A 27312-nucleotide genomic window follows, 5' to 3' on the forward strand; every position below is an offset into this window, starting at 1 on the left:
ACCGCCGCCGCCATCTTGGACTGATAATTTGCAGCCGGTGGGCTGCAGACGAAGCAGCGTGCGATCTCTGAAAGTGTCATTCTCCCGTTTTATTCCTGCCAAGCCTAGAAATTCTGGGTGGGCGTTCGCCTCGTGTCCATCCTCGTGTGTGCTATGCCATTAGCTCCTGCAATAACCAACTGGGAGCAGGCGACCATTCCTCGACGCAGCGAGCGATCAGCATCGGTGAGTGCCATGCTCGCAGTTCACGCGTGCTTTTTTGTCGCCGGTTGCCTGTAGGGCGAATGCGGCACGGTGTTGCATGTTAGAAAACCGAAAGCAAAATGTGTTGAAACACAAGATCGCGGAGAGCAATGAATATCTAGTTTTTCGTGGAGCGCAGTTTTTCATGAACGCTTTCGCTGCCTGCTTGGACATGGCGAGTGTGACAGTTTAGATGCTGAGCTTGCGACAGAGTACCCCGTTTACAAACTCAACATTTTGGAAACAGCGAGTACATGACCGAAACGAATCCACTTCTGATGATTAGAATGTTTGTTTGCGGAGATACGCGCGATGAAATTGAAATTCGGCCCCTCCTGCCGCTTGCGTAGGGCTGTTCGTACTACGAGCGATACAAGCCATTTGACTGAAAGCAATTCGTATTCTCGCCTTCTCCGCTCCCGCCAGTACTCACTGGTGCACAAATACTAGAAAATGTGCAATTACACGATCTAATAGGTTGGTACGCTAATGAAACGATATTACCACTTACTGACAGGCAGAATCGCCGCACCTGTGTTGAGAATTCCAATCTCAATCGGGTCGGGGCATTGCTCAAGTGGCTTTGTTTGTATCTCTGGCACGGTTATGCATAGTGTGGATTTTTTTTACAGTGCATTCGATGCGATTTGAGTCGAATAATTTATTACAATGCGTGGCAGAGTTTACCGTCCTGTGCATGCCGTGTATTTTTTCAGCTTACGTTGCCATGGCTGCATTTTTCCTCACTTTGCAGTTGGGTAGAAGTTCGTGTCGCCGCTTCTATTCATGCCATGCTGTGCAAATTAAATTAGTATTTTTGCACTAACAACATGTTTATTTTTTTCAGGTGGCAATCCCCACACCCTCCCGATATTGACGATCATGTGGGGCGGCGACATGAAGTTGTGGCCAAATTTGTGAAGTCCTCACATAGAGTACTGTTGAATTAAAAGAACTCTGCCAAGGCCGTCCAACTACTTGATCTCTTAAAATTATGCACAGATTATAGTTTGGTAACCCAGGCGCTGCGCTTCGTTCCGCGCCCGATATTGGGCACAGGCAGTGGGCTTGTTTCTGTCTGCATTTTGTTCACAAAGTGCGCTAACGTTTAAGCTTTTTGTTGGCGCAAGTATTTTTTGTTCCACAACTACGCCCACTGCCAATGTAACTCGGGACCGGCGGAAAAGAGGTGAAGAAATGGACACCGCAGACGTGCTGAGACCTCACATAACATGGTGCGCATACATACTGGGGGCGTTTGTTTTTTTCTACTTTCGTCGACTATTTCCGCAACCGACAATAAAACAATGATGTCTAGGAGACGTTGGTGTTTCGTACAACATTGCTGTTTTTGTTGTACAGACGCAAACACGCGCTTGACCGGTAGTTAAGCAGCCGCGGACGTTGCTCCGCGCGCCGGATTATCAGCCCAGGGGAGGACGGCAACAGTGGGGTGTCGCGCAGCGCACGTGTTTGAGAGTATTTCTCCCTCTCCTGCCCGCTCTTCGTAAAATGGTGTATAGAGCATTTAACAGACAGACTACCACAATGGTGGAGTGGAGAGCTGGGCGAGTGGGTATGCATTCAGAAGAAAAGAGGAAAAAAACAGCGGAAAGGATGCAGACACAGCAGAGGCACACAAGAAGGTGTCGGTGCTAGTTGGTCCACAATCCTGCACTACTGTAGATTCAAGATCTTACACGTGTTTAATTCTATTGCTGCTACAAAAAAAAAAAAAGAGATCAATTGCATCAATTACTTCATTTACCTGAGTCAAAACTGCCTCCTATTCTAATGCCCAACAAATTTTTCGTGCTTGCAAATACAGCCAATGCAAAACACAAAAGGCACAGCAAAAAAACTGAATAGTGGGATTTGGCATCCTGAAGTGACTCGTAGGTTATGAGGGACGCCGTAGTGGAGGGCTCCGGATTAATTCAGGCCCCTTGGGATATACCCTTACCCCTTCCGTGCCACGGATGAGCTGAATCTGCCGCATCCGCATGTTTCTAGTAAAAATGGATGAGCGTAGCTCGCTGGCAGTAATTTCCATTTTCTTGCACTTGCACGCACATGCTCAGCCGAAAGCTGATATTCCACAGGGCAGTGCGAGCGAGTTTGTTCATGCAGAAAAAGTACTTAGATTTTTTTTTTTTTTCCTCACAGTAAAAGAAAGGCTGAAGTTTTGGTCAGAATTCGGGATAACAGCATGGCATAGAAAAGGCGGACATAAGCTGACCCTGCAAAGCACGCAGCCAGCCACCATGGCTGCAATAAAAAAAAATCGCGACCTTGGGATCAGCAGCCAAACGCCAAAAAGCCATGGAAGAGCAGTTGGGCCTGACATCTCCCAAAGAGAAAATGCTGAGCCAAGTGCCAATACAAAACGGTTTCACCAACTTCCAATGCAAAAATGCTTAACCAGCATCTGGTGATGGTGCTGTTCCTAGTGTAGTTCCAGCTTCACATCAAGTTCTAACACACACTGCTTCGTGGTTCAATTTTAGTGAAAAAAGGTACGCCTTAACACCGGGATATGATAATTGGCCTCAAACAGTCACCGCTGTGGCCAACAAGCAGCAACAGAAGGCCACGCACAAGTTAACAACAAACAGACCACTTCCCATTTTGACAACTGTGCCTAAAAACAGTCTGAAGAGTGCCTCGTCGATGCCTTTCTCTGAAATGTACAAAGCCTCTATGACCTGAGCAAACATTGTGGAGGCCTCCATCGCAGGCATTTTGCCATATTGTGAAAATATGATGTCACCACTCCCTGTGCTACATGTTTCTGCTTTTACGCCTTAGTATCAATCACGGCAGCCACATACTTCAGTTCATTTGAAGTGAGCTTGGATTTCATGGATCAAGTGGGCAGGGCCCAAGACAGTCGCATCCAATTTCCACTCCGATTTCCACGCCAATTTTTTAATGTTTCTTTCTACAATTCAATACTACAGTTTTGGCTTTTTAGCTTTCTCACTTGAACTACTAGCATGCTTTCTTGATGCTAGCTGTCTCATTTTAGCTTGCGTTTACCGCTACATAGAATGCAAGCTGAGCAAGGTGAGATGACCATGAACAACATATGCAAACATGAAGCCCGTTCACACAGCTGTTGATGCTGCAGCTGTATGCTTTAGTGATAGACATGCAAGCAAAATAGAGTTCAAGGAGTTGCACGTCACCCCTAAACTGCGCTATACATCTACCCTGACACATCCAGACACGTGACAACTATAAGCTACTCCAAACTAACAAATTAAGCAAGGCAGCACAAAAATACTGAAGGAATAATGCAAGAGGCTGCACTGATGCAGACAGCGAGAAACAGTTCAGCCAAATAATATTTCATTACCGCAATCGCATTTCAAAGACTCTCAGCTCGTTTTTCTGAAAACATGCTTTTTTGTGTGTTTTTGTACCTTTTCTTAAGGACTACGAGCTGTAGCTCACTGAGATTTCAATGAGCTCTAGCTTCATTTCAGTGAACGGTAGCTCTAGCTCAACAAGACAATTAGAGCCACAGTAAGCATCTCATGGAATTTTGCTTCGTACTTATTCAACAAGAAATGCAGACACTTAGCAAGCTGACTCAGTGAAAAATACAATAAATTTATAAAAGCAACGGTTTTTCACTGTAGGCCCATGAGCCTAGTTCCAGAAGTGCAAAACGAATGACCCCAAGTTTGCCTAATTTGAGCTGTGTGACCAGCCATCTTAGAGAAAGAAAGAAGAATTTTTTTTAATTTAATGCTTTTTGTAACAACTGTTTCTAGGAAGCTTTTGCACGAACTTTTAATATGCAAATTTAATTATACAATTCCTGCAGAACATTTTATTATTAGCTCTTCTAAAGTCTCACCGCCCCTTAACACAGAACGACACTACAACCAAAGCTGATTAAGTGAAGTGGTCATAAGCAAAAGCCGTCTCCCAATGCCACGAATGTGTGACACTTCGTTATGAACCAGCCAATGGTTTACCTAAAACATTTATGCCTGCATGCACGAACGAGCAACAATCTCTGCGCACTAATCAGCAGTAAAATATAATAAGCCACAGAGCAATCAAGCAGATGATGAACATACATGTTTCTACCGCAGGTCCAGCCTGTGGCAACTCATCTCCTGAGACGCTTGATGCCCGCGCTGACTGTTCATCCACGGACTGCTTGGAGCACTCCGACTCATCATCTAGAAACACAACGATTCACAAGAGAAACAAACTGAACACAATGAACTCAGAGAGACAAGGAAGAGCATGCGCTAACTAAATTTAAAGCTAACTAAACATGTCTTCACAAGGGCAAGCCAAGAACTAATCTAAGAAAAGTAATAAGCAGCTGCATGAGTAAAGTGAAAAGATGGAAGTGGCCCTTGAGCTTCTGGCATAACTTGTTGCAGGAAAAATGGCACTGGGCAGATTCCCATACGGTTTCATCAAGCATGCCGTAGACTCTGGGCCACATGTTGAAGTTGGTTTAATTCTCAGCTAGTCTTGGGTGCAAGTGTCCTGTCTACTGCCTTTTTTACTTTTCTCGTTCTATAAAAACTGACAGTGACAAAAACCCCCTCTCTAAGGTAATTTTTTTTTCTTAACTTCCAATGACAACACTGTTAGCTCCACTGTCTTGTCTGTGAGTGGTCACAGACTAATGATGATGATTATGATGAAGCATAAGAAATACTGAATATGTGACTGACATTCTTTGAGAGTAAAAACTGCAAAATCGACACTATCTGCAAGTAATTGGGTGGAAGTCGTGGTATTGTTAATCATTATGGGTAAAGTAAAAGGAAAGAAGCCGGCTGCACTGCAACTACTAAGCCCAGGCTGAACACTGAACGGCAACAGGCAGGGCTACAAAAAGGCTACAGAAAGGCTGCAAAGGGCTACAAAAAAGGTTGACCAACAATTACGTTTCTTGGTAATGCGATTGAGTGCAGCTGCTGCTATATTTGAACCATAGGCGACCCTAGACGAAACACGCAGTGCCAAACGGAGGCAGCTCCACGTTTCTACCTGGACAGCAAGCACAGTGATCTGCCACCACCGCCATCTTTTAGCAGCTTGCTGCCGCGGAGCCCATCTTTACACAACCGCCCTACCCTCCTCTTCCGTGCTCCTCTTCATGCTCACTTCGCTATCAGCATCTTTCATCCTCCACTGCGCTTCGCGCTTGGTTACGCTAACGACGACAAGGCACACCGTCAACCCGGAAACGGGCGCCTAAGAGCTCTGCTCTAAAAACGAGTAGAAAGAAAGCATAGAGAAAAAGAGCGACCGAGAAGGCCATACACAGTGTATTCATATGTAGTACAGAAGCCAGGACACAATGCCCAACAGCCCGATGAAAGTGGCACGGCTGGTTAATCTTCTATCACAAGGGTGGGCACTGCCACAAAGCCGCTGTCTGGCAGCAGACAAATGCGCAATATTTTTTCTGATGTGCACATTCAATGCTTTCAGCGAGCACATTCACAGTAACCTTCCAATCACAAAAAGAAAAAAAAAACATAGAAGGAAAACTCTCAGAAACAGAACATGTCAATGCGACGCAAAAGCTCACATCCTAACGGCCAGTCAATCGCACCAAAATAGCACCCGACCAGTCCTTCCCCAATTAACATGCCTTGGTAAAGAAGTTGTAACTGTATAACCAGTGAAACAAGGGAAACATACAACATACTACACATGCTGTTAGCAAAGGATGCCACAAATACCTGTATCATCCAGTTCTTCCTCTGCATACCCTTCAGGCAGGTCTTTTTCAGCCACAAGGGACAGCCTACAATGGAAAAACAAGCCTTTACAACAGCTGTAGAGACTAGGAACACTTAAGTGTAGCTCATCGTTACAGGGTCAGAGTGAACTTGGTCACCCTTACATGATGGCTTTCAGTTTTCAGTCACAAAAACAATAAAATTACGCATTGTACACAAACACACACACAAAGTTATAATTACAGATAGGAGTGCATTACTGCCGATAAAAATCCTGCACAACCATTAAGGAGGTTCCTTCCATTTACACACCTAGTACTGCATACGTGCATATGTTAAGTGCATATATTGATCAGTTTATGTGCACCTATAATACAGATATCAAAGTCACTGGGACCATGAAAAATACTCATATTAACCAAGCACGTAAGAAAAACAGGATCCAGGCAAAAAATTATTGCGCGAACGCGCTACTTTAACTGGGTGAACTGTGATTACCGCATACAGTTAAAGTTGAATATAACGAAGTTGAAAAAAGTATGGGACTTTTCGTTAAATCCAGGTTTTCATTACATGCAGTTTTCGCAAGAAGACCCAAAAGAGCAATGCAGAACGGAAACGAAAATAAGAAATAAATTTAGGTGAAATCACCTTGAAAATGTTTACAGGAAACCCCATTATTCGATGTCTGATAGTATGACTGCCGCGGCTTGCGTAAGGTCGGATTACATTGAGCGTTTTTACGGCTGTAAGTCGGAGATTATCGCCTGGCGGCACGCACTCGATGCCGGTGTTGAGAAAAACGCCTGCCGGCGCTGATCTGGTTCCTCCAGATATTGACACGTGACGTCCGGTGAGACTGGAAGCAGTAGCTGAAGCAAGCCAATAGCAGTGCAGAAAGCCCGTTCTTCCGGTTTGGCTTCCTCTGACTGCCATCACCAGCAAGGCCGCCATGGCCGACAAGCTACACAGTGATTTTGGCACGGAAATATTATCGAGTAAATAAACGCTACATCAGACATGAAATGACGCTTTCTTTCTTTAGGGAACACGGCCAAATCTTGGATCTAACTGCCTGCGTTTCCTTCCTGAAGCGAATGTGTCTAAGACAACCACAGCCAGCGGTGTCTGCGGCTGAGCGGGCACCCAAAGGTATGCGACGCCATGTATTCGAGCACGCAAATTCTCATAGATACTTATGCACACGTGCCAAAGCAAGTACATCGGTTTCGAAGTGAACGCTATCATGATTTTAACAGAAGAGTCAGCGTCACTGCTCTCAAAGACCTAATTGCTCAGTGGTATTTGCCACTTGTCAATCACAATTGCTTTTGCATCGAGGGATACGCGGCGGCGCGCCGCCACAACATTTCCTGCCGCGCGAATATCATTGAGAAAAAAAAAAAAATGGAAGTGGCTTAGCTCAGCTATGCCAAGATATATGTAGCAAGAGCTACCTTGGCGTCTCCGCTTGGGAAGACGTTCTTCACTTTGCTCAGGAGTCTCCGCCGCTCATTCACGCGCTGCGCCGGCGGGCGTAGTCGGGCCGGCGCGGTTCCTCGCGCGACTGCAGTGGCGAACTCCGACGTCATGCGCCGCGCACCTGCTGCTCCTCTGTGGTTTTGCGCATGCGCACTATCGGCCTCCCAGGCTCACGGTGAAATGCTCGAATGGGTAGCAAAGGGCAGCTCTCACCACAAAAACGTCGCATATATCCCGGGCTACGCAAGCAACCGCGGGGCAGTGAAAGCGAAAGCAACAGAGATGCGCTGATGGACGCATTGTCTCTACTGCGGTAGCTCGTTGTGATCGTTGACACTCCTCTCATGTCAGTTCGTGCTTTACTTTTCAGCCAAATTTCGTAACTCAGCACAAGCTAACAAACAGTCGGCCTAGCAAGTTTGTTACATCAAGGTCAACCGCCGCTATGCGTTCATTACATGGAGGTCTCAAATACACGCGCTTGAAGGGGGGCGGCTAAGGGGAACTGAAAAACTTCGTTCTGTTGAGGAATTCGCTAAACGGAGGTTCATTACATCCAGGTTTAACTGTATCAGCATCTTTTACATGCTTGTAAGCGTTTTTCATTAATTAATAACACTAGTGCACAGGACTGGGACAAAGGGATAGAAAAAGACAAGGCAAGTGCTAATGCTGTCGTTTTCTATTCCTTTGTCCCAGTCCTATGTTCTAGTCATTTTAATAAATCATGAACCACCAACTAGCCCAGCTTTCTGCGACGATTGAAAATGTGTTTTGAGCACTTCCGTTAAGCAAACTCCTGATATGATTAATTAAAAAATTTACTATGTCCCAACACGTCACCTAAAAGGGACGCTAAAGGGAAATAAGTGCTTGAAGTCAGCAACTTCCCAAACACAAAACAAACACAAGCTTTCAAGGCCATTTGCAGTCTTTTTGAACGACGAGGCCGCAATACCTCGAGGCGGCAGCAAATAACAGGAAAGGTGGCAAGCTGTTTTTTCCAGTGAGCAGCATTGTGGCACCCTGCGTTGATAAATACTCTAACAGCCTGATTTGCTTTCACTCTATTTCTCTGATTTGCTAAAGAGACCAGAGGGATACGCATTGTAAACTTAATAAATGAAGTCACAATTGTCACATTTTATGGAGGTGTAAATGGGGGAGGAAATCAGGGACTCTGATATTTTGCAGCCAATCACCTTGACGCACACAAAAGCACTGGCAGTGTTCCTGAAGGACAATCGATCAGCTTCTCGTTTCTGGTTATACATCCCCTTAGAGCCCCTTTAAAGGCACTCTGTTATTTCAGCACTGTGATGTACAGCTTGCTACGAAGTAAACCAAAAAATTATATGCTCCATGAACATAATCAGAAAAACACCTTTTGAAAGACACCAACGCACCTTTTGGGCATTGCAAACCGCATCTCGCCGTAAGTTTTCAGCATCTCCTTCAGTGACGAATCATATGTGATCCTGGGAAGGGTAAAAAACGCACGTTCAACTATGAGGCACTGACATGCTTAGCATTAACAATCCGCAGGCCCCAAATGAGACAAGAGGAGGAGGCTAAGGAGGGTCAATAACCTCACTTGTTATAAAATGTTCCCACACATAATTCTGCCATAAAGAATTGTGGGGAATCAAAATAAACCCACAAATGGGCCAGCAAGAGTGTTTCAGGGACCTTTCAATGTCATACGAGGCACATCAGCGCAGAGTTGTACGGCTTGCAATTGCACATTTCTCCAAAGGACCTCACAAAACTCGGGGAAAATCATCCAGCAAGGGCAGCAAAACAAGCACCAAGGCTAACAAGCACTCGACACAGTCAACAAGGTTTTTCACATTAGCCCCACTGGCTGTGTCTGATTGAAATTTGTCCTCACTCAATTGCTAGCTTGTGGTCTTGAATGTCATCCACCAGATAGCAAGGAGAGCCAGCGAATGACTTCAGCTGGTCCAGAAGATGGGTGGCGTTGTCTGGTTTGTTTGCGGCAACTGCAGAGTTGGCTTCTAAGAAAGGGGTAAGGGGAGAAAGCAAGGTGAACCAACCATCATCAAGTCAGCATCGTCATTGACATCATCATCACTTACTGCTACTAATGGTATCAAAATAATTTCAAAATAATATCAAAATAATGGTGTAAAAAAAGCATGCTTTTAAGTGGCCACAAGCCATTAAAAAGAACTATAGTCAAGCCCACTTATAACAATATTCAAGTGCCATGGAAATACCCTTGTTATAACCAATAATTGTTATAACAGGGTTGTGCCGAAAAAAAAGAAAAGATGACAAACTTCAGAGCATTTATTGACAGTAATTACCCGGAGGGGTTTGACTGTTCTAATGCCGGTAAAAGCTAGTTAATTTGAACCTCACGGGACCGGAAAAATGTTCATCGTTCACTGATGACCAAAGCACCGCCATCACTTCACCGGCAGGAGCTTCGCACACCTCCACGTCACAGGAATCAAGCCGGCTTTCTGGAAGTGTTTCTTACGGGAAATTCAAGAAGCATGCAGAACCAAGGGTGCGATGAGAGCTGACAGGAGAAAAACCGCGCTAGCTGCATGCGCGTGCGCACTGCACTGACTGATTGGGGATATGCATGGCGCACGTAGCCAATGCAGCAATGCAGCAGCTTGCCTGACGTGATGGCGCCTACCCTTGGGACGCGTGAAATTTGTGAAGCGGGGACCATGGGGATGTTAGCAAAGAACAGGGGAAGATGGGACAACGTACGCGCTGCCGGTGCCAGCCGTAGCTCAGGGTGTAAAAACAAAGAAAAACGCGGCTGTGCATTTTTTTTCTGCAAGTGGCGCACCCTCGCAAACGTTAATAATGGACTGCTTCACCAAGGCTCCCTACTTTCTTCTCTGCATGAGCCTTCTGCTCAGGGGAACGCATCCGTCGTTTCTCCTGCCTGTGTCATTGCAACATGCAAGCATCCTCAGCGCGCCCAGTGGCAGCATTTCCGAGTGCGTGGTCATGGGTTCTTTTGCTTTCGTGGCATTGCTGCGCCAGCTCAGTCCGCTGGTCGGCCCCATACACGTGCGCTTCTGTGTTGTAAGCATGGTTTTGCTGGTGTGGTTGTAGCATTTCCTTGGTTTTTTTTCTATAATGGTTGACACTCAATTACCAGATTTAAATGTTATAACAAATGATGTGCCTTGACAGCATTGCTATAAGCAGTTTATTTTACCATAGAACACACGGTAAAGCTGATGGTGCCGCGACTAACCATTGTTATATCCAATATATTGTTATAAATTGTTATAAGTGGGCCTGACTGTACCAGAAGCTAAAAACCTTGAATACCATCAGATCTTTAACAAACAGGCATGAAGTAGTACAGAAGACTCATTAGTTTTAAGTAACGTAGTTCAAACTGCCAGCTAATTCAAACTGATGCTCTGGTAACATCAACACCAGGCGTATTAAAAAGGCTGCAATTCGAACAAATTTTTGGTCCTCTTACTCAGTGCTCAAATTATTGAGAAGCGACTATTTATGTGTACTGTTCTCATTAATGCAAACACAACTGCAGAAGGAAAACGGAAAGATGTGCCTAGAGTAAATCTTAAAGCCAAATAAATACCATTGTAAATACACCCATTTGTAAATCCATTGTGATGTATTAGGGATATCATGAATATCAGGGATGCATCAAGGCGGCACTAAGCTTATCTTGACACACATCACCACTGGCATTTCCCCAAGATTCGTAACTGACCAAAAATTTTCATGAAAGAAAAGAGATGCAAACCAAATGTTACTGGCAAGAAAAATGTTAAAAATGTTATGGGAGGTTCAACGGCCAAGAGCTTCACATGGACTATGAGAGATGCCATAGCCGAGGGCTCTGGATAAATTTCAACCTTCTGTAGTTTCGAACCAAGATTCAATAAAGTCAACACAGGCTTTCCTTTCTTATTTAATGCTTTGGGCTTAGAAAATGTAGACACACTGCTGACCTTTCTGCATGGCCTTGAATTCATCAATCTTTGATGTCACGGTCTTCAGCTAGAAAAAAAAAAATGCAAGCAGAATGTTCAGAACATACTGAAGTAAACATTTGCACCAGATTTCAAAAACAAACAAAACCAGACTTCCCTTACCTCATCCTGAACTCCTTGCAAGTGGTCTTCGTGAATTTTCTTTATGTCTGTCAACAACTGGTGCATACTGTGGGAAAGCACAGAGAAAATAAGCAACATCTCGTAGGACATTAACCATTACTAAAATCATCCGCCTAACTACATCCACTGCAGGACAAACACGCCTCTTACTCTTACTGGCCTCCAACTGACCCTGTACAGCACTAAATATCGTTCCCTTACCCCGACAAACTTCCTAACCTCATCTGCCCATCTGACTCTTCCGCCCCCTTCAGTTCAAAGTATATAGAAATTATACAAATAATTATTCTGCTAGCATATTTTCAGATGAAAGCGAACATTTTGCAGTGCCAACAAAGGACAGGGAAAAATGACACACAGTACTATTTCAACAGTTAAGACTAATTTCAATGTGTGACACAAACAAATGTAAAAATGCAGAAGTAAAAAATATGTAATCTAAAAAGGCGAATCAAACAATCAATGTGGCCGGCCACAATCTTTGTTAGAGCGGTGTTGCTCAGTAGACTAGCGTTCGAGAGCGCAAAACCGAGCTCAGTCAGCTTCATCGGCGCTGGCCTTTGGGGCATCAAACCTGAACTGCCTTTCTTACAGTAAACACAAAAGTGTAAACCTTGTGCAAAAACATAACCCTGTTCCTTTAGTGTCACCTACGATTCCACTGCACAAAAGATGACTCCCAACTGTGCCATCCAGAAACACTACTTAAACACAATTCTTTTGTATACAAGCTAGGTGCTGCATCAGAACAATCGAATGGATTTTTTTTTTAAGCAATCAAATGCTCCACTGGAGTTCATGACAATATGAGTGCTAAAAAAAAAGAACAGAAAAGAAACGTACAGAAACATGCAATCCTATCCACCTAAGCTTACCGAAGCTGCAGGAGGCAATGCAAGTGCTGGAACTGCGACTGAACCTGTCCAATCAGCGTGATGTAATCCCCTTCAGCGCTGTTACAGACGGCCTCAAGTTTCTGCACACAATTTGAGTAGTTATCTTAAACTGGTCACAGAACAAAAAAAAAAGAGTAAAGAAAAGACGAAAAACACTGGCATGGAACAAGTTTACAAGTACCACAAAATATTGTATTCTAATAAAGTAAATATCTCTCAGCTTATGTGAATACTACCGACATCACCTTCATGACATTTTTTACAGAAATGCTGGCATACTGTTAGCTTTTAGATATAAGGGCACATAAGCAACAAGGCCTAGATCATGTGCAAAACACAGGGTTGAATGGTTGAACACACGGGCTGGGCGTCGCCATGTTGTAAATGTTAGCCACACAAGGCAGGTAGCGAGAGTGAGTTTTATCTTTTTCCAATTCTATTTGGCACTTTTATATACATAAATGAACGGTCGCACAATCATACGGACGCGGAAATATTATCGTGCTTGTGACGCTTTTGTAATCGTGTTTTTTGGTGTATATTCTCACCAAGCCTCTGGTGCCGAGGGAACACATCAGCTCGGAGATCGCTGCTAATGAGTTCTGTAAACTCATTCGGTACCTAATGTCGTTTTCATCGAATGACATTACATTTTCTCGTGTGGCAGCAAAATAAGGTCATTTTGAACGAACGTCACTCGATGGGAATGACATTAAATTTGCCGTGTGGCAGGGGTATAAAATACAAAATGGATGTCTACAAATAATGCTTTTTGTACCAGGTCATTCTCAAACTCAACAAAACAAACATACCTTGGCAGTTCGCTTCAGGCCAATAAAAGGCTTTGAAGCTTCATTCAGTGCTGGTTTCAGTTCCTTGAGTGCTGTTCTGTTCTGAACAGCAGAAAAAAAAAAGAAGTAAACAAAATGAAACGCACGTTTCATCAAAAAGTGAAACCCTCCTGAATAAAAAAACACCTGGCACTCCCAGAGAAAGCATCTCGAACTGCACAATGTGCCTGCATGAATGCCCTATATGCCATTTTTGTGGCGAGGAAGGAAACAGCCTCGAACAATTTTTTCCCGCAACAATACGCACCCTGTTCATATTTGTTGCTACCAACTTGTGCATGTGGCTATGTGGAGTCATTTGTTCGCACACGGGAATTTCGTTAGCTTTAGGATGTGCTTTAAGCCTTTGAAAATGTCTGATAATTTTTATAAATTGTTTTTTTAACTCATAAATTACTATGAAGGCCCGTAAAAAACGACCTAATTAGGATATTTTATTTTGTCATATACAGTAATCCCTCGTTATAACGAAATCGCTTTACTCGAAATATCGCTTTATTCGAAATTTCTTCCGGTCCCGACCCAAACGCATGCATTTTAAGCCGCATTACTCGAAGCGCACGAAGAGCTTGACCCGCTTAGAGCGAAGTGGCGAGCGGAGGCATCGCCGCCGCCGAGCGTAGGCATCGCCGCCGTGGCGGCAACCCTTTGCACATGCAGTGCCAAATTAATACCGCCGACGAATTAGACTCATGCAGGCATAGAACAGGCCACAAAAGTACCAAACCCACGATCGATGACCTGCCTAGTAACGGGCACCAAGAGAGTGCCGAGTGTCCCCTGCTCAGCGGGGCCAAATTCCATGGTGCAGCGCGCCCGAACCATTAATCTCGATCGGAAGCGCATTCCTGGTGTTCCCGTGACAGAATCCACACGAAAATAAAGTTTTCCTTTGCGATGCCAGAAAACCGCGGTGTCTTTGATGCGGAAAAGTGGCCGGTCATGCTCCATTCGCGCCATTCGACTAGACAAACGGTCTAAATGCGTGGTAGGGTCACTGAATTTTGTTGTTACGGCGGGACACATGTGCGAAAAGCGAGCGCAATTCACCGTGGCGCGAGGTTGCGAACGGCGCCGCAGCGTCCGATCGCAGTGCGCCGCTTGCGTCCAACCTGCTAGATGTCAACGACGGGCCGCCCGCGGCAAACGCGACGACGGGAAGCGGGAGCCAACGTGAGCGCGGAGAGCGGCAGCGTCATGATGACGTAGGGCGCGCTCCTTTGAGCCGGGCCGGCACGTGGGCCGGCCTGCCCACAGCCGGTTTTAACGCACTCGCTCGCGAGCGCTGGCGGACGTGCCGCGGCGTCCACCAGCTGCAGCGGTTGCTAGGCAACAGCTCAAGGTCATCCGCCAGCTTCCTCGCAGTTGTGGCGCAATTAAATCCCGACTGTTTTAGCTTTTTTCGAGCGGTCGCTTATATCGAATTATCGCTTATAACGAATTTTTTCGCCGTCCCGCTGATTTCGTTATAACGAGGGATTACTGTATTTCCTTCCAGCTGAAATATTTGAAATATAGATACATATTCGAAATCAGCATTCAATGATATACCTAGGTGCTAAGGCAACTTTTACATAGATCAGGGTTGGCAGGACACACAGCACAAGAATTACTGACAACATGACAAAAAAAAAAGGGAAGGAAAGGGGAGTTAAGCACACGTGTCCTGACCTCATTTTGTTTTCCGCAAGTGAAAGCATCGTGTTATGAATATTTCAGCGCGCTTTTTCGTCACTTTAAAACTGTGCCACAGTATTCAGTTCACACACAAAAGCACGGTGGGATAGAGCTCACTGTCCCATACTGTCTCTCGCTGGTACAATTGAAAGAACACAGTCCTGACCTCTGCCTGTAGCCTAGATCTCTATTTTGTTATTCGGCATGACAATTTATTCATGGCTGTATGACTGTCCATTCGTAGAGAGATGGCAGGGACGAAATGTCGCTTGTCACCTATACGTATCAACATTCACAAAACAAACTCATTGACGTAGCTATTCGAACTGTAAACTTAGTGTATGCACACTGCGCCTACTTGACAAATGAGGTGTATCTAACATAAAACTTAGATAGTCGTCAAGAAATGACTAACTTTGGTATTTTTGAACAATATTCCTAACTAGTTACCACAGCCTATCTCTTGAACTCAGTCGTATATCACGACTACCTCTTGAACTCAGTCATATATCATGAAAAGTAGCTTGACAGTTGCCCTGCATCACTCCCTCGACCGTTGTTGCAATCAGTGCAATGCCCATGCCAATTCTGCACCATGCAGGTTACACCAAACTCATCAGATTTTCTTGACCGATATCAGGTGTCAGTACTGTGGAGTCTGCTGACGACTGACAACGCCTGCAGAGCCATAATCCGCTGATGTTCTGTCCATTTCTTGATTGAACGGCCTCACTGCTGCTAGATAAACTTTTTGTCAGTGCGTAATTTTCAAACACAAAAAAAAAGTGAATGCGGAAGCTTCGAGATGCCGATTTGTGCCACCTGCATCCTGTTTGGTCTGTATACCACTAATGTGATTGCGCATACCAGTATGGCGGGCGTTTCCAACCTAGACACTAGATGGCGCCCCCTTCTCAAGATGGCAGTGCCCATGGTAAGACCATCTATACAAAGTCACACCATGATTTAGAAGAGGCAGTGTTTGGGGCTAGTTGGTCGGGCACTATACGGACGAAAAACTCTCCAGTAGATTGCTTTGCTCATTACTTTGAAAAACTATTCATCACAACTAAAGCCCCAACTCCAACGACACTTCCTGGTCATACGCGCTCAGCGTCAGCGCTCTTGGCGTACGCCGGAATGGGCGTCGAAAAGGGGCATGCATCTCCATGTCACTGGTGCTGGCTAGCTCCCCTTCTCGAGTCGAGCGAAAGAATTCCAAGCCGTGAAGAAAAGGGGTTGAGGGGCGCTGAAAGGACAAATTAAACCGCGAAGAAAGGTTCGGGGAACCCGAAGCTATGAAGAAAAGAAAAAGAGTCTCCTAGAGCGCCGCGGTCCTCCGATTGTTGTAAATCGTGCCAGCGCGCGGGCGCTGGCGCCGATAACTAGCACGGACAGTTATCGGCGCACCACCAGGTTCGCTAGCGTATCCTGCAGTGCGCATGCGCAGACCGGTTCTGGCGTACGCCAAGAGCGCCGACGCTGAGAACGTACGCCCGGGGAGTGTCGTTGGAGTTGGGGCTTCAGAGACGAAGCCCAAGAAATACAATGCTTTTTGTTCTTGTAGCGAATGGATCAATTGTTCCTGACGACGCAACGCAGTGATTGAGAGAGTTGATGCCCTCTGCTCAGATGGTGTTTCAGAACCCCTTTAATGTGCACTGACATCGCACAGTACACAGGCCTCTGGAATTTTGCCTCCATTGTTCCTTGATAAATTGCTCATGCAGTGACGTTCCTATATTTCTGAACTACTTTGCTTTTTTTCACTCTGTCACTAATTTTATATGGCGATAACGAGTGCATTATGTAAGCATAGATATAACACTGTGTGTAGAAAAAAATCAAACCTATAAAAATATTTGGAGAATGTCACTGCATCAATCATTACTTTGGGCAAAACAAAGAGTGACTGCAGGCTCCTGTCATGTTTTGTTGTCACGCCAGGCTTTCTACAAGTTTGGTATAGCAATATCGTCATCAGTGTCATTGCTCCCCCCTATGTAATACCCTCGATTGAGGGCCTTTAGGGGTTTATTGAATAAATAAATAAGTAAATCATCAGCCTGACTACGCCCACTGCAGCAATAAAGCATATAAAAATTTATGTCAAAACTACTAAAGATATTTCAGAGAAATTTTGCATTTAATAAGCAATTAGCAGACTTCCCATTACGCATGCCAAATTTCATTGCTCTACACACAAAACAAAAACAAAAAAATTCACCACTGATCCCTGCATCCCCTTTAAGTCAGCAGAACGCTTTCTCGGAGCAATTTACAAATAAAACACTCTTTAAAGGGAACACGAAAGACAACTCCATCCAATTTTTTTTTAAATAAAGATAAATTATATGGCTCCTTCCAGCTATACCGATATTTGTTCAGCAGCAAGCGATACTTGTTGATGACAACGTTTGACATTCTCTAGCTATAAAAACTGTTTTCAGTGAAACAGCCTTTGGCCTTTGGAATGCGGTAACCTATATAACGGGTGTCCCAAAAATGACTGATGGATTTTGAAAATCAATAAAAGAAAGACGGAATGAGATGGAATTCTATTGTTTGAGGCCTTACGCATAGGAAATCAGGGAATTTTATCCCATCAAAATTCAAATTTAGTTTACATTTCCACCAACAGGTGGCGGGTATTTTCTTTGGAAACTGCGCCTCGTTTCAACAAAGCTGTGTTCCAGGCGGTGGAACTCTACACAATAAACACCTGCTGTCCCGCTGTTCAACGGAAGAAACCAGTTGGTACAGCGGAATTGCAATCTCAATAGAACACGCTATCAGCTTGACGGCGAATGACGAGCTCAAATATGCTCCGTTTTAGCTATACCTGTTCCAGATTGCCTGCAGTGCCACCTGTTGGTGGAAATGTAAACTAAATTTGAATTTTGAAGGGATAAAATTCCCCGATTTCCTAAGCGTAAGGCCGCAAACAATACAATTCTATCTCATTCCGTCTATTTTTTATTGATTTTCAAAATCCATCAGTCATTTTTGGGACACCTGGTATATATATATATACAGGCCCCACCGCAATATGCCCTCAGTGTCTCTTTGAAACAGCACTCAAGCAAAAATTTACATAAAAGTTGAAGGCAAGGAATGGCGACTCACTCGCTCAAGCACGGGCACCACCTCGTGCTGCTTGTGGTCCCCCACAACAGCACAGAAAGTGCAGATCACCTGGCTGTCAGTCTTGCAGAAGAACTCCAGCAGCCGGTCGTGCTCTTTGCACACTGCCGCCTCAACATTCCTGCAAGAGCACGGCAAGCACACACTGCATCAAATGCGTGCCCTGACAGATTCGGCTGGGTTGCATGAATCCTGACCAAGTCAGGATAATTTGTTTATTGAGCACACAGCCACTGTATAGCATTTCGGAGCCTTTTGTACAGAGCTCCCCACTTTCGGGCAACACCCAACTTCACCTGATTCCTCCATTCAGGACTGTTTTACGCTGCTCATATCATAATCATCATCAGCCTGACTACGCCCATTGTAGGGCAAAGACCCCTCCCATGTCTCTCCAATTACCGTATTTTCCGGTGTATAACACGTACCCTTGTATAGGACGCACCCCCCATATATGCAGGCCGTCATTGAAAAATTTGGTATATAAGATGCACCTATGTATAAGACGCACCCCAGATAGGCTATTGAAGCTTAATTAAACACGCTTGCGTGACCATCACGAAATGCACCGTACCTGTGAGAGTGATCGAAAAAGGCAGTACTCGCGCCATACCCGCCCACGTTTTAGCAAAAAAAGAAAGAAAAACGAATAAACTTTCCTTATGTCCATAACAACATTTTTTTTTTTTTACTTAAAACCTTTGAAGACTTCATCTTCGAATGCGCTATCAGAAAGTTCGCCCATTTCTGGAGGCAACGCAGCTGAAACATTCTCTTCGCTCAATGTATACGGAGCAAACAAAGTTGCAAAGGGTGACCAAAAAAGAACGCCGGCTTGTCTTGACAATTACTTTTGCATGGGGCCTCCGAAACGGCCATGTGTTTCTGATCCCGAAAGTCGTCATCCCCGTTTCATGATAAAGTTCACCTAAAAATGTTGCGCACGGCAGTCTCAGTATTCAAGTATTAACCGTGTTACAACCGCGTTATTAGTAGTGATATTTTCTCGGTGAAAAAAGCTTGAACATGAACCTGAGTAATTTATTAACACGCAAAAAAAATGAAAAATTCGCGTATAAGACGCACCCTTGTATAGGACGCACCAGCAAGATTTTTGAAAAAAAGGCGCGTCTTATACACCGGAAAATACGGTAACCCTGTCCTTTGCCAGCTGCGGCCACCCCATCCCTGCATACTTCTTAATCTCATCCACCCACCTAACTTTCCGCCGCTCTCTGCTACGCTTGCCTTGTCCTGATATCCAGTGAGTTACCTTCAACAACCATCAGTTATCTTGCCTTCGCATTACATGCCTTGCTCAAGCCCATTTCTTCTTGGTTTTGAACAGGATGTCATTAACCCGCATTTGTTCCCTGACCCATTCTGCCCTCTTCCTATCATTATCCTATCATTTTTCTTTCCGTAGCACGCTGTGTTGTCCTTAAACTGAACCCTTTTCGTTAGTCTGCATGTTTTTGCCCCATGGGTGAGTACCAGTAAGACACTACTGTATTCCCTTACCGCTACCAGCACCTCGCTACCAATCGTAAACTGCTGTTCCCTTCCAAGACTGTTGAACATTACTTTGGTCTTCTGCATATTAACTCTTAGACCTATTCTGCTCTGCCTGTCCAAGTTATTGGTCATGCATCACAATACATCCCCTCAGCGACTTAGCACGGCAATGTCATCAGCGAATCGCAGATTACTGAGGTATTCTCGATTAACTCTTATCCCCAACTGTTCCCATTTCAGGCCCCGGAATACCTCCTGTAAACAAGCGGTGAATAGCAATGGCAAGATTGTGTCTCCCTGCGAGACATCCTTCCTTATTGAAATTTTAATGCTGAATTTATGAAGGGCTATGGTGGCTGTGCAGCCATTACCGATATCTTCCAGTATTTTTTTATGAGCGGACGCTCATATAAAAACCCTCAAAAACTAATGGGTGTTTTCCATCGCTCATGCAAAATCTTTTCAACACTAATGGTTACTAATGCAAGAAAGGAAATGGATGTGACGGACACAGGACACATGATAGATGCAACACAAACCTAGAGAAACTAACACATTAGTCTGGCATGTTTATGTCACAACTTATCTCCTGCTAGTAACCATGAATTTCAGAAATAAATGCCAACTAGCCTAACCACAAGTGTTAACCGTTGGTAATATAAAATTTGTGTCAGTGAACAGTACACTCTACGCTAAGAATAATGGAAATGGAAGAATAATGGAAAGCTGGCCGAGCTGGTTTAACATAGTGCAAAAAAAAAAGAACAAAAACACACAAAGGCAGGAGAGAATAGACAAACAGGCACTCTATGCTTACACTAGATGTGCATCACTAAAGCGCATCTAAAGCTGCAGGGTTGGCTAGAAGTTCCATGCTAAGTGGCTCCAATGAATTCCTTCCCGAAACATCACAGCCCCAGAATTTCTTTACCCAAAGTAAGAAACCTCACTCACGCAGACACTGCATTTAGACTTCTCGGCTGATGCTTCCTCATTGTTTTTCCCAGTCTGTGCAGCTGAAAGAAGAAAGGAGACACTATATTTTTTTCGAAGTAAAGCAACAAAACTTGAATGTAGAATGAATGAAGACTAGAAGTTCATGCAAGATCAACAAAGGACTAAGAAAACACAATGCTAACTTAATACAAAACCATTCAAAGCGAGAGGCGGAATTAAAATGGGATTTTTATGGGCACAAGTCCTTTAAAATTCAACTTAATGGCCAGCCATTAAAGACTAACCATGCAGGAGACTGATACTTTCTGAAGCAACCACACAAAATCTTTCTGTCACAAGCTCAGTTTTCAGCATGACACTAGGGGCTTGCAGTCTCGGTATGTACTTGCAGACATGAAAGTGCAAAAAGTGCAAGTAATACCCCTGTCACACTAGCAAATTTAATGTCATTCGAACCTAATGGCATTCGATGCATCGAATGTCATTCGGTCTCTTTCGGTGCTACACGGAAAAAAATAATGTCATTCGAAAATGATGGCATCGACGATCAGTGAAAAAAAATAGTCGAACTGAACGACATCAGCGTGCATAAAATATGTTTGAAATTGTTGTGCAGTGTTTCAAAAGTGGGTGAGAACATTTGTGTGCCGTATTATAAGCTTAAAATATTATTTGCGGCCATTCTGCACCACTTTAGCCATCAAAAGCCAAGCCAAGTACAAAGTCAACCACAAATTCGATAAATGTAAACAAACAAAATGGCTGACATGGCGGCGCGCGGACACGCGCGGAGCTTGGAAATGGCTTCCTAAAGGTGAACTGCTCAGTTACGTCTTTAAGTACCTTCGAGCTTAACGAACATGGCACGCCAACCAACAAGAATCACGCATCCCAAAATGACCGACGGTCGCGGGAAAGACGCTGCTTCACGCTCGGCCGCTGCGGTAGGCTGCTGAGACCGAGAGTAACAGCTATCCATGGCAGCCTCTAGTGTGAACAGATTCACACAAACATTAACTTTTTTTAGCAGAACTAAATAAATGCACTTTCTAAGTTTGGCAGTGTGCACAATATATTTTTCCCGTCGCTTGTTCCTGCTGCGTATCTGGTGTCCAGAGTACGCATTCGGTTCGAGATCGAATGCGAATGAGTTCCCCTAACTCATTCGATGGCGAATGTCATTCGAACCTAATGACATTACATGTTCCCGTGTAGCAGTCGTTTAATGACATTAGGTGCTAATGTCATTCAATTCGAATGACATTAAATTTGCTAGTGTGACAGGGGTATTAAATGCACTTGGGTAAAGCAATGTTTGTTATCTAACAGTATGAGGCAGTACACTGATAAATGTCTTATCTGGAATGCAAGGGAGAAGCCAGTGCCCGTAGAAATCACGTAATGTCATGGTAATCAGGGAGATTATGATGCGCACACAAATGACGCACAGGCTTGCATTAGGCCTGAGCGTTACCCAACCCTATGCTAACACCAAATGACAATAAAGCATGCAAAACGGCACCACACCTGCGCTGCAGACATGTTGGGATACTAACTCTGGAACGCACATTAAAGGTGCACTGAAGAGGATTCTGAACTTGTCTTTTTGCCGCGGGAACTCAATCTACACGTTCCGAGCTTTCTTAGAAACTGCGATTCACTGCCCTGTGTGGCCGATTTCCCCAATTAAATCGAATTAACGTCCGGCTCCCGCCTTTTTTTTTTAATTCTCCCTCGTACGGTGGGCAGAGTCGACCAACGCGTGGAGCGCCTTTCACCCAGTCCCGTGGCGGCTTGCCGCTCTGCCATCGGCGGAGTAATACGTAGTAGTCCGCAGTAGCAAATAGTCCGCGCTTATTTTTATTTCTTCGGGCTTATTTTGCGGCTATATTACCTGCGAATGAAACTATTTATTCATGGAAACCTAAAAAAGAAAAAGCGAAAGCAAAGCCTCCAAGGGACTGGGTGAAAGGCGCTCCACGCGTTGGTCGACTCCGCCCACCGTACGAGGCAGAATTAAAAAAAAAAGGCAGGAGCCGGACGTTAATTCGTTTTAATTGGGGAAATCGGCCACACAGGCAATAAGTCACTGTTTCTAAGAATGCTAGGAACGTGTGGATCGAGTTCCCGTGGCAAAAAGACAAGTTCAGATTCCTCTTCAGTGCACCTTTAAGCTGCCACACCTCCAGCAATACACTTCTATGGCACTTGAATTTCTAAGCATGGAATTTCTAAGCATAGAATTTCTCACATGCACATCAAACATAAGAAGAAGCCCTTAAGAGTGTAAGCCCCTTTGACTGAGAGTGGATGGGCGGGAATGCGATATGGGATATTCAAAACTCCGCAAGTGCACTTTCCCGTATAACAATGTTGTCCAAGACAAGACAGCTGACCATGCGTTTCCAGCAGAAACAAAGCATAAAGGACTTTTCTTTGATTCTTCCAAAATACGTTTCTTACAATATCCACACCCATAGAGCCTGTCCTGTAGCCCATAGAGTTTCTTACTATTACCTAGAGGGAAAGCTGGCGGCGCTGCACTTCAGCCACCATGGACGCTCACAGCATCATGGGGCGGTGAGCTACTTGTTGCGGAACAGTCGTAGTTTTTCAGGAACACGGAGTGTCATTACTAAGATGTTTCATTCCAAAAACGCTCTTCGTGTGTGCGCAGACGACTTTTGCGCGAATGCAGTGTGCAAAAGCCATAGTAGTGAAAACGCGATGACACACAACGCCAATAAAAGGTTTCACTTTTCCGAAATGCCATTAAAAAACCTCTTAAAGTATCTAAGCAACAATATTTTTTTGAAAACATATTTACTTTTAAAAGTGCGCCTGTTAATTACGCAATATTAGTTTTTTTAGTGTTCATCACTTGGCCAATAGGAAAGCTAGTCATCTCTTATTTTGGGCAAACTTTGCACTTAAATGCTTTTCTGCTCGTTTGTTGCAATCATTCGACAAGATATTGAATGTTAGGACGTTTGTAGTTATCAAACAGCTTTATTTTTCTATTATTTGTTGGCCAAAAGTTGCAGTTCCGCAACAAGTAGCTCACCGCCCCATGATGCTTTGAGCGCCCATGGTGGCTGAAGTGGTCTCGAGGGGTCGCCATGCAAACTCCCATAGACGGGCTGCCAGCTTTCCCTCTAGGTAATAGTAAGAAACTCTATGCTGTAGCCCAAGCAGTTTTTTACCGAGAAGTCGGCCATCTTGCTTTTGGAAATATAGTTCTGTGGGAAAGCGCACTTGCAGAACAATATCCCCTACTGGACAAAGGGGAACAAAACAATACTTGCGAGCGACCGTGAGCGAGTTCCGGCTCACAGTAATGCAGACCGCCCTGAAACCACACTTGCAGAGGCAAGCAGAAGTGGGGAAGACTAAAATGGCGCCCTCACCTGATCAAAGCACTGCTTGCAGAAATTGGTAGGACAGGTATCGCATCGGCAGGTGGCTGCACGGGTACCACACTCATCACACAGAACTGTAAACGGAGATTTCAGGCTAAATTAGGTGAAAGCCATTTATTCCTTGAGTACACAAAAAATGCGAGCAATAATTGGTAAACAGCACGTGCACTACTAATAGAGAAAAGTACAAGACCTTATTAAAGGGGCTGCGAAACACTGCTTGGGGGGATACCGGCTATACTTCAGGTGGGTTGTTTATGTCACACAGATGCTGACTTAAAAAGAATTACAGGAATCGATGCACAAGAATGGGAGTTATTCAGTGAAGAAATTTCAAAATACAAGCAAACAAAACGCTGCCCTCAACTCGATTTTGGCGGGGCTTCCCACTCCTATTTCGCTCTCCCAATGACGGCACCTGGCGCAACCAATCAAAACAGCCAGCCAGAGCACGTCGCGGAAGTTTGTACTCCATGGTTGCCTGCTCTCTATAACTCGTTCTTGCTGAGACGGGCAGCGTCGTTTCCATGCCAGAGCGCCCCTGGTGGTGTATTTTTATTTTACTTGCCTTGCAGGGCTTTTATCTAAGACAAACAAGTTGTTTTTGTTGATCTAATATAAAACGCAGACAGGTGACAAAATGTGTCTCTATTTATTCACACAATTTGCAGTATATTTACTGTTTGTCCGATCATCAAGCTCGCACCAGGTGATGTCATATCCGCTGCTAAAAACCCGCCACTGTGTGGCGACACCATCAGAGCCATGAAGTTGTTTTTGGGAGGACATTAAAATATTAAAAAACGGAATACACGCGGCATTACCGACGCTAACAGCACCATTATAACTCACTGTATGCAATCAACAGGCAAAACAGTTAACTAAGATTGTGTTTCTGGGCCCCTTTAAACTAAACAACATTTTTGCCCCAATTTTAGATGCAGGTGCAATTAGGCCGAGAGTGTTGTTTAATACTACACTTGCGTACATTGTTCGCCTTCATTGCCCCGAACAAAACAAAACTTACTGCTACCTGCAAGACTAAAAGAAGATGCACAGTTTCTGGTGAGCCATCCAGTGCAAAAAAAGCAAACCACAGAAAAAGGAAAGACCAAGATTATGGCAGGCATTCCAACTTTTGCCGCGCGAAATGCTTTCATTAAGCAAAAACATTTTGTAATAAAGGTCTTGTAGTAATTGAAAATCAGACTCTCTGGTTGGTTTGGTTGGTTTATGGGGTTTAACGTCCCAAAGCGACTCAGGCTATGAGAGACACCGTAGTGGAGGGCTCCGGAAATTTCGACCACCTGGGGCTCTTTAATGTGCACTGACATCGCACAGTACACGGGCCTCTAGAATTTCTCCTGCAAATTTGTGTGTACTGTTAACTCCAAGTGCACAAGTACACAATGGGTTAACTGACTGTTATCTACTCCTATTACATACAGCACTCAGACACCTATAAACACCCTTCGACAACAACCTGGTGCCAAAGTGACACTAAATCTGCTCGTCTAACGCATATAAGAACATAACAGTTACAGCTTAACAAGAGCATAATTTAACTGTGACTTTTACTTTCAAATGTTCAAAAAGCAATAGGGCTAACAGGACTAATCACACGTGCCTACGAAAGTGCATTTAAGTTGTAGTTGGTAACGCCTATTAGTGTATGTATAACAGATTTCCGATACTGCATGTTTAAAAATGGACATCTACCAACTCGGTCAACTCTTAACTCTTGAATAACCATATTTATTTGCATAATGAATGCCCTTTTTAACAAATTAATTTGGGGGATGAGTTCATTCTGTAGGTTAATATATTAGTCAACACACAACACAACGGGTGTGTTTGCTATGAGAATGCGTCTGCTATTTCAAGTAAATACAGTACTAATTAGCCACCGTGGAGGCTCAGTGGTTATGGAACTCGGCTGCTGACACGAAATATGCGGGTTCAATCCCGGCTGCGGCGTTCGGATTTCGATGGAGGCGAAATTCTAGAGGCTCGTGTACTGTGTGATGTCAGCGCACGTTAAAGGGACACTGAGGAGAGCTCTATTAATATTTTTTTTATAGCAAAATCCGATAGTTCGGCATTTCATGGTTTTGTTGCCACTTGGCCGGCAGCGAAAGATGCATTTATTTCTAAGAAATTTGGATTCGAAGTTGAAAATTTTTTCCTGACGCTCCGATTCAAACTTGGGATTCTCCTATGACGACACAGGACTAAGTGACGTGAAACATGACGTGCACATGACGTAACGCAGACTCCGTGATTTCTGGCGGCCAGCAGTGCGGCCCAGCAGCAGCCGAAAAGAAAGCTACCGCCGGCCGCACGTTTAAGGCATCTATCGGCTATTGCGGCTGTCGCTTCGTTTACGTTTGCACCGGCGTTTTGCCAGCGTTACAATGGATCCCGTTCTCGAAGTCGTGAATGAAGTTCTCGCAAATAGACACCTTTAGCATACCGTGTACCTTGTTTATCGTTAGCGGAATACCGGGAGCCCGCCTGCCGCCGGTGAGCAGGCGCTGATTGGTCCCGGCGCTGCAGGAGCGCGCGTAGCTGTCGGGTACGTGGCGCCATCTGGCGACGTCAAGGAGATTTGCGCATGCATTTGCTGCGCTTCAGTGATTCGTGGCTTCTCATGTCCTAGAGTTGCTAGAACTATTGGTTCTAGCAACACTGTTTTGTCCTATGACGTCATGAAGCTTGTACTGCGAGTTTGGCCTGTGGCGGCGATACCTGTATTTTGGTTCTTGCTCTTTTCTATGTTACAAGAGCTTTGTTGTCAGTACGAATGGCGTTTTTTGTAATCAGAAGCTGGTATTATGTCGATGCAAGTCAACTTCAATTTCTCCTCAGTGTCCTTTTAAAGAACCCCAGGTGGTGGAAATTTCCAATTTCCAGACTCTTTCACTATGGCACCCCTCATAACCTGAGTCTAATTGGGACATTGAACACCCATAAACCATAAACAATGCCAAGCATGGAATGGGATATGTTCCAGACAGCCGATGCCACACATCGGTACTCACCTTCTGGTCCTTTCTTGGTAGCCTCCTTACTTCTGACTGCACTCATCATAGTTATATTAAAAGGTTCCTTGTTCGGTCCTCTTGAACTATATAAGAAAAGTGAAGACTATAAAACTGTCTTTCTCACAAATATACACAGAACAATGAAGCCAACTATTCTCAATACCAATGCAAGAAATCGCGTTTTATGGCAACTATGCTAGCTGGACATGTTCT

At 44.5% G+C, this 27312-nt stretch overlaps 1 protein-coding gene across 1 annotated transcript in view; it reads right to left on the bottom strand.

Moving 5' to 3' along the window:
- Positions 1 to 27312, bottom strand: part of LOC149359840 (uncharacterized) — an 89300-nt gene that overhangs the window by 60537 nt on the left and 1451 nt on the right. The window contains exons 4-15 of the mRNA XM_089571945.1: positions 27097 to 27182; positions 24044 to 24129; positions 20634 to 20695; positions 18147 to 18285; positions 13305 to 13385; positions 12472 to 12572; positions 11576 to 11642; positions 11432 to 11480; positions 9343 to 9469; positions 8858 to 8929; positions 5970 to 6034; positions 4335 to 4439 (exon numbers count right to left, since the gene is read on the bottom strand). Of these exons, the coding sequence (XP_089428071.1) occupies positions 4335 to 4439; positions 5970 to 6034; positions 8858 to 8929; positions 9343 to 9469; positions 11432 to 11480; positions 11576 to 11642; positions 12472 to 12572; positions 13305 to 13385; positions 18147 to 18285; positions 20634 to 20695; positions 24044 to 24129; positions 27097 to 27182 (1040 nt within the window). The remainder of the gene's footprint in view (positions 1 to 4334; positions 4440 to 5969; positions 6035 to 8857; positions 8930 to 9342; positions 9470 to 11431; positions 11481 to 11575; positions 11643 to 12471; positions 12573 to 13304; positions 13386 to 18146; positions 18286 to 20633; positions 20696 to 24043; positions 24130 to 27096; positions 27183 to 27312) is intronic.

The sequence above is a fragment of the Amblyomma mixtum genome, chromosome 2 (genome assembly GCF_055824585.1).
Source record: "Amblyomma mixtum isolate Tamu chromosome 2, ASM5582458v1, whole genome shotgun sequence".
Classification (NCBI taxonomy): Eukaryota; Metazoa; Arthropoda; class Arachnida; order Ixodida; family Ixodidae; genus Amblyomma; species Amblyomma mixtum.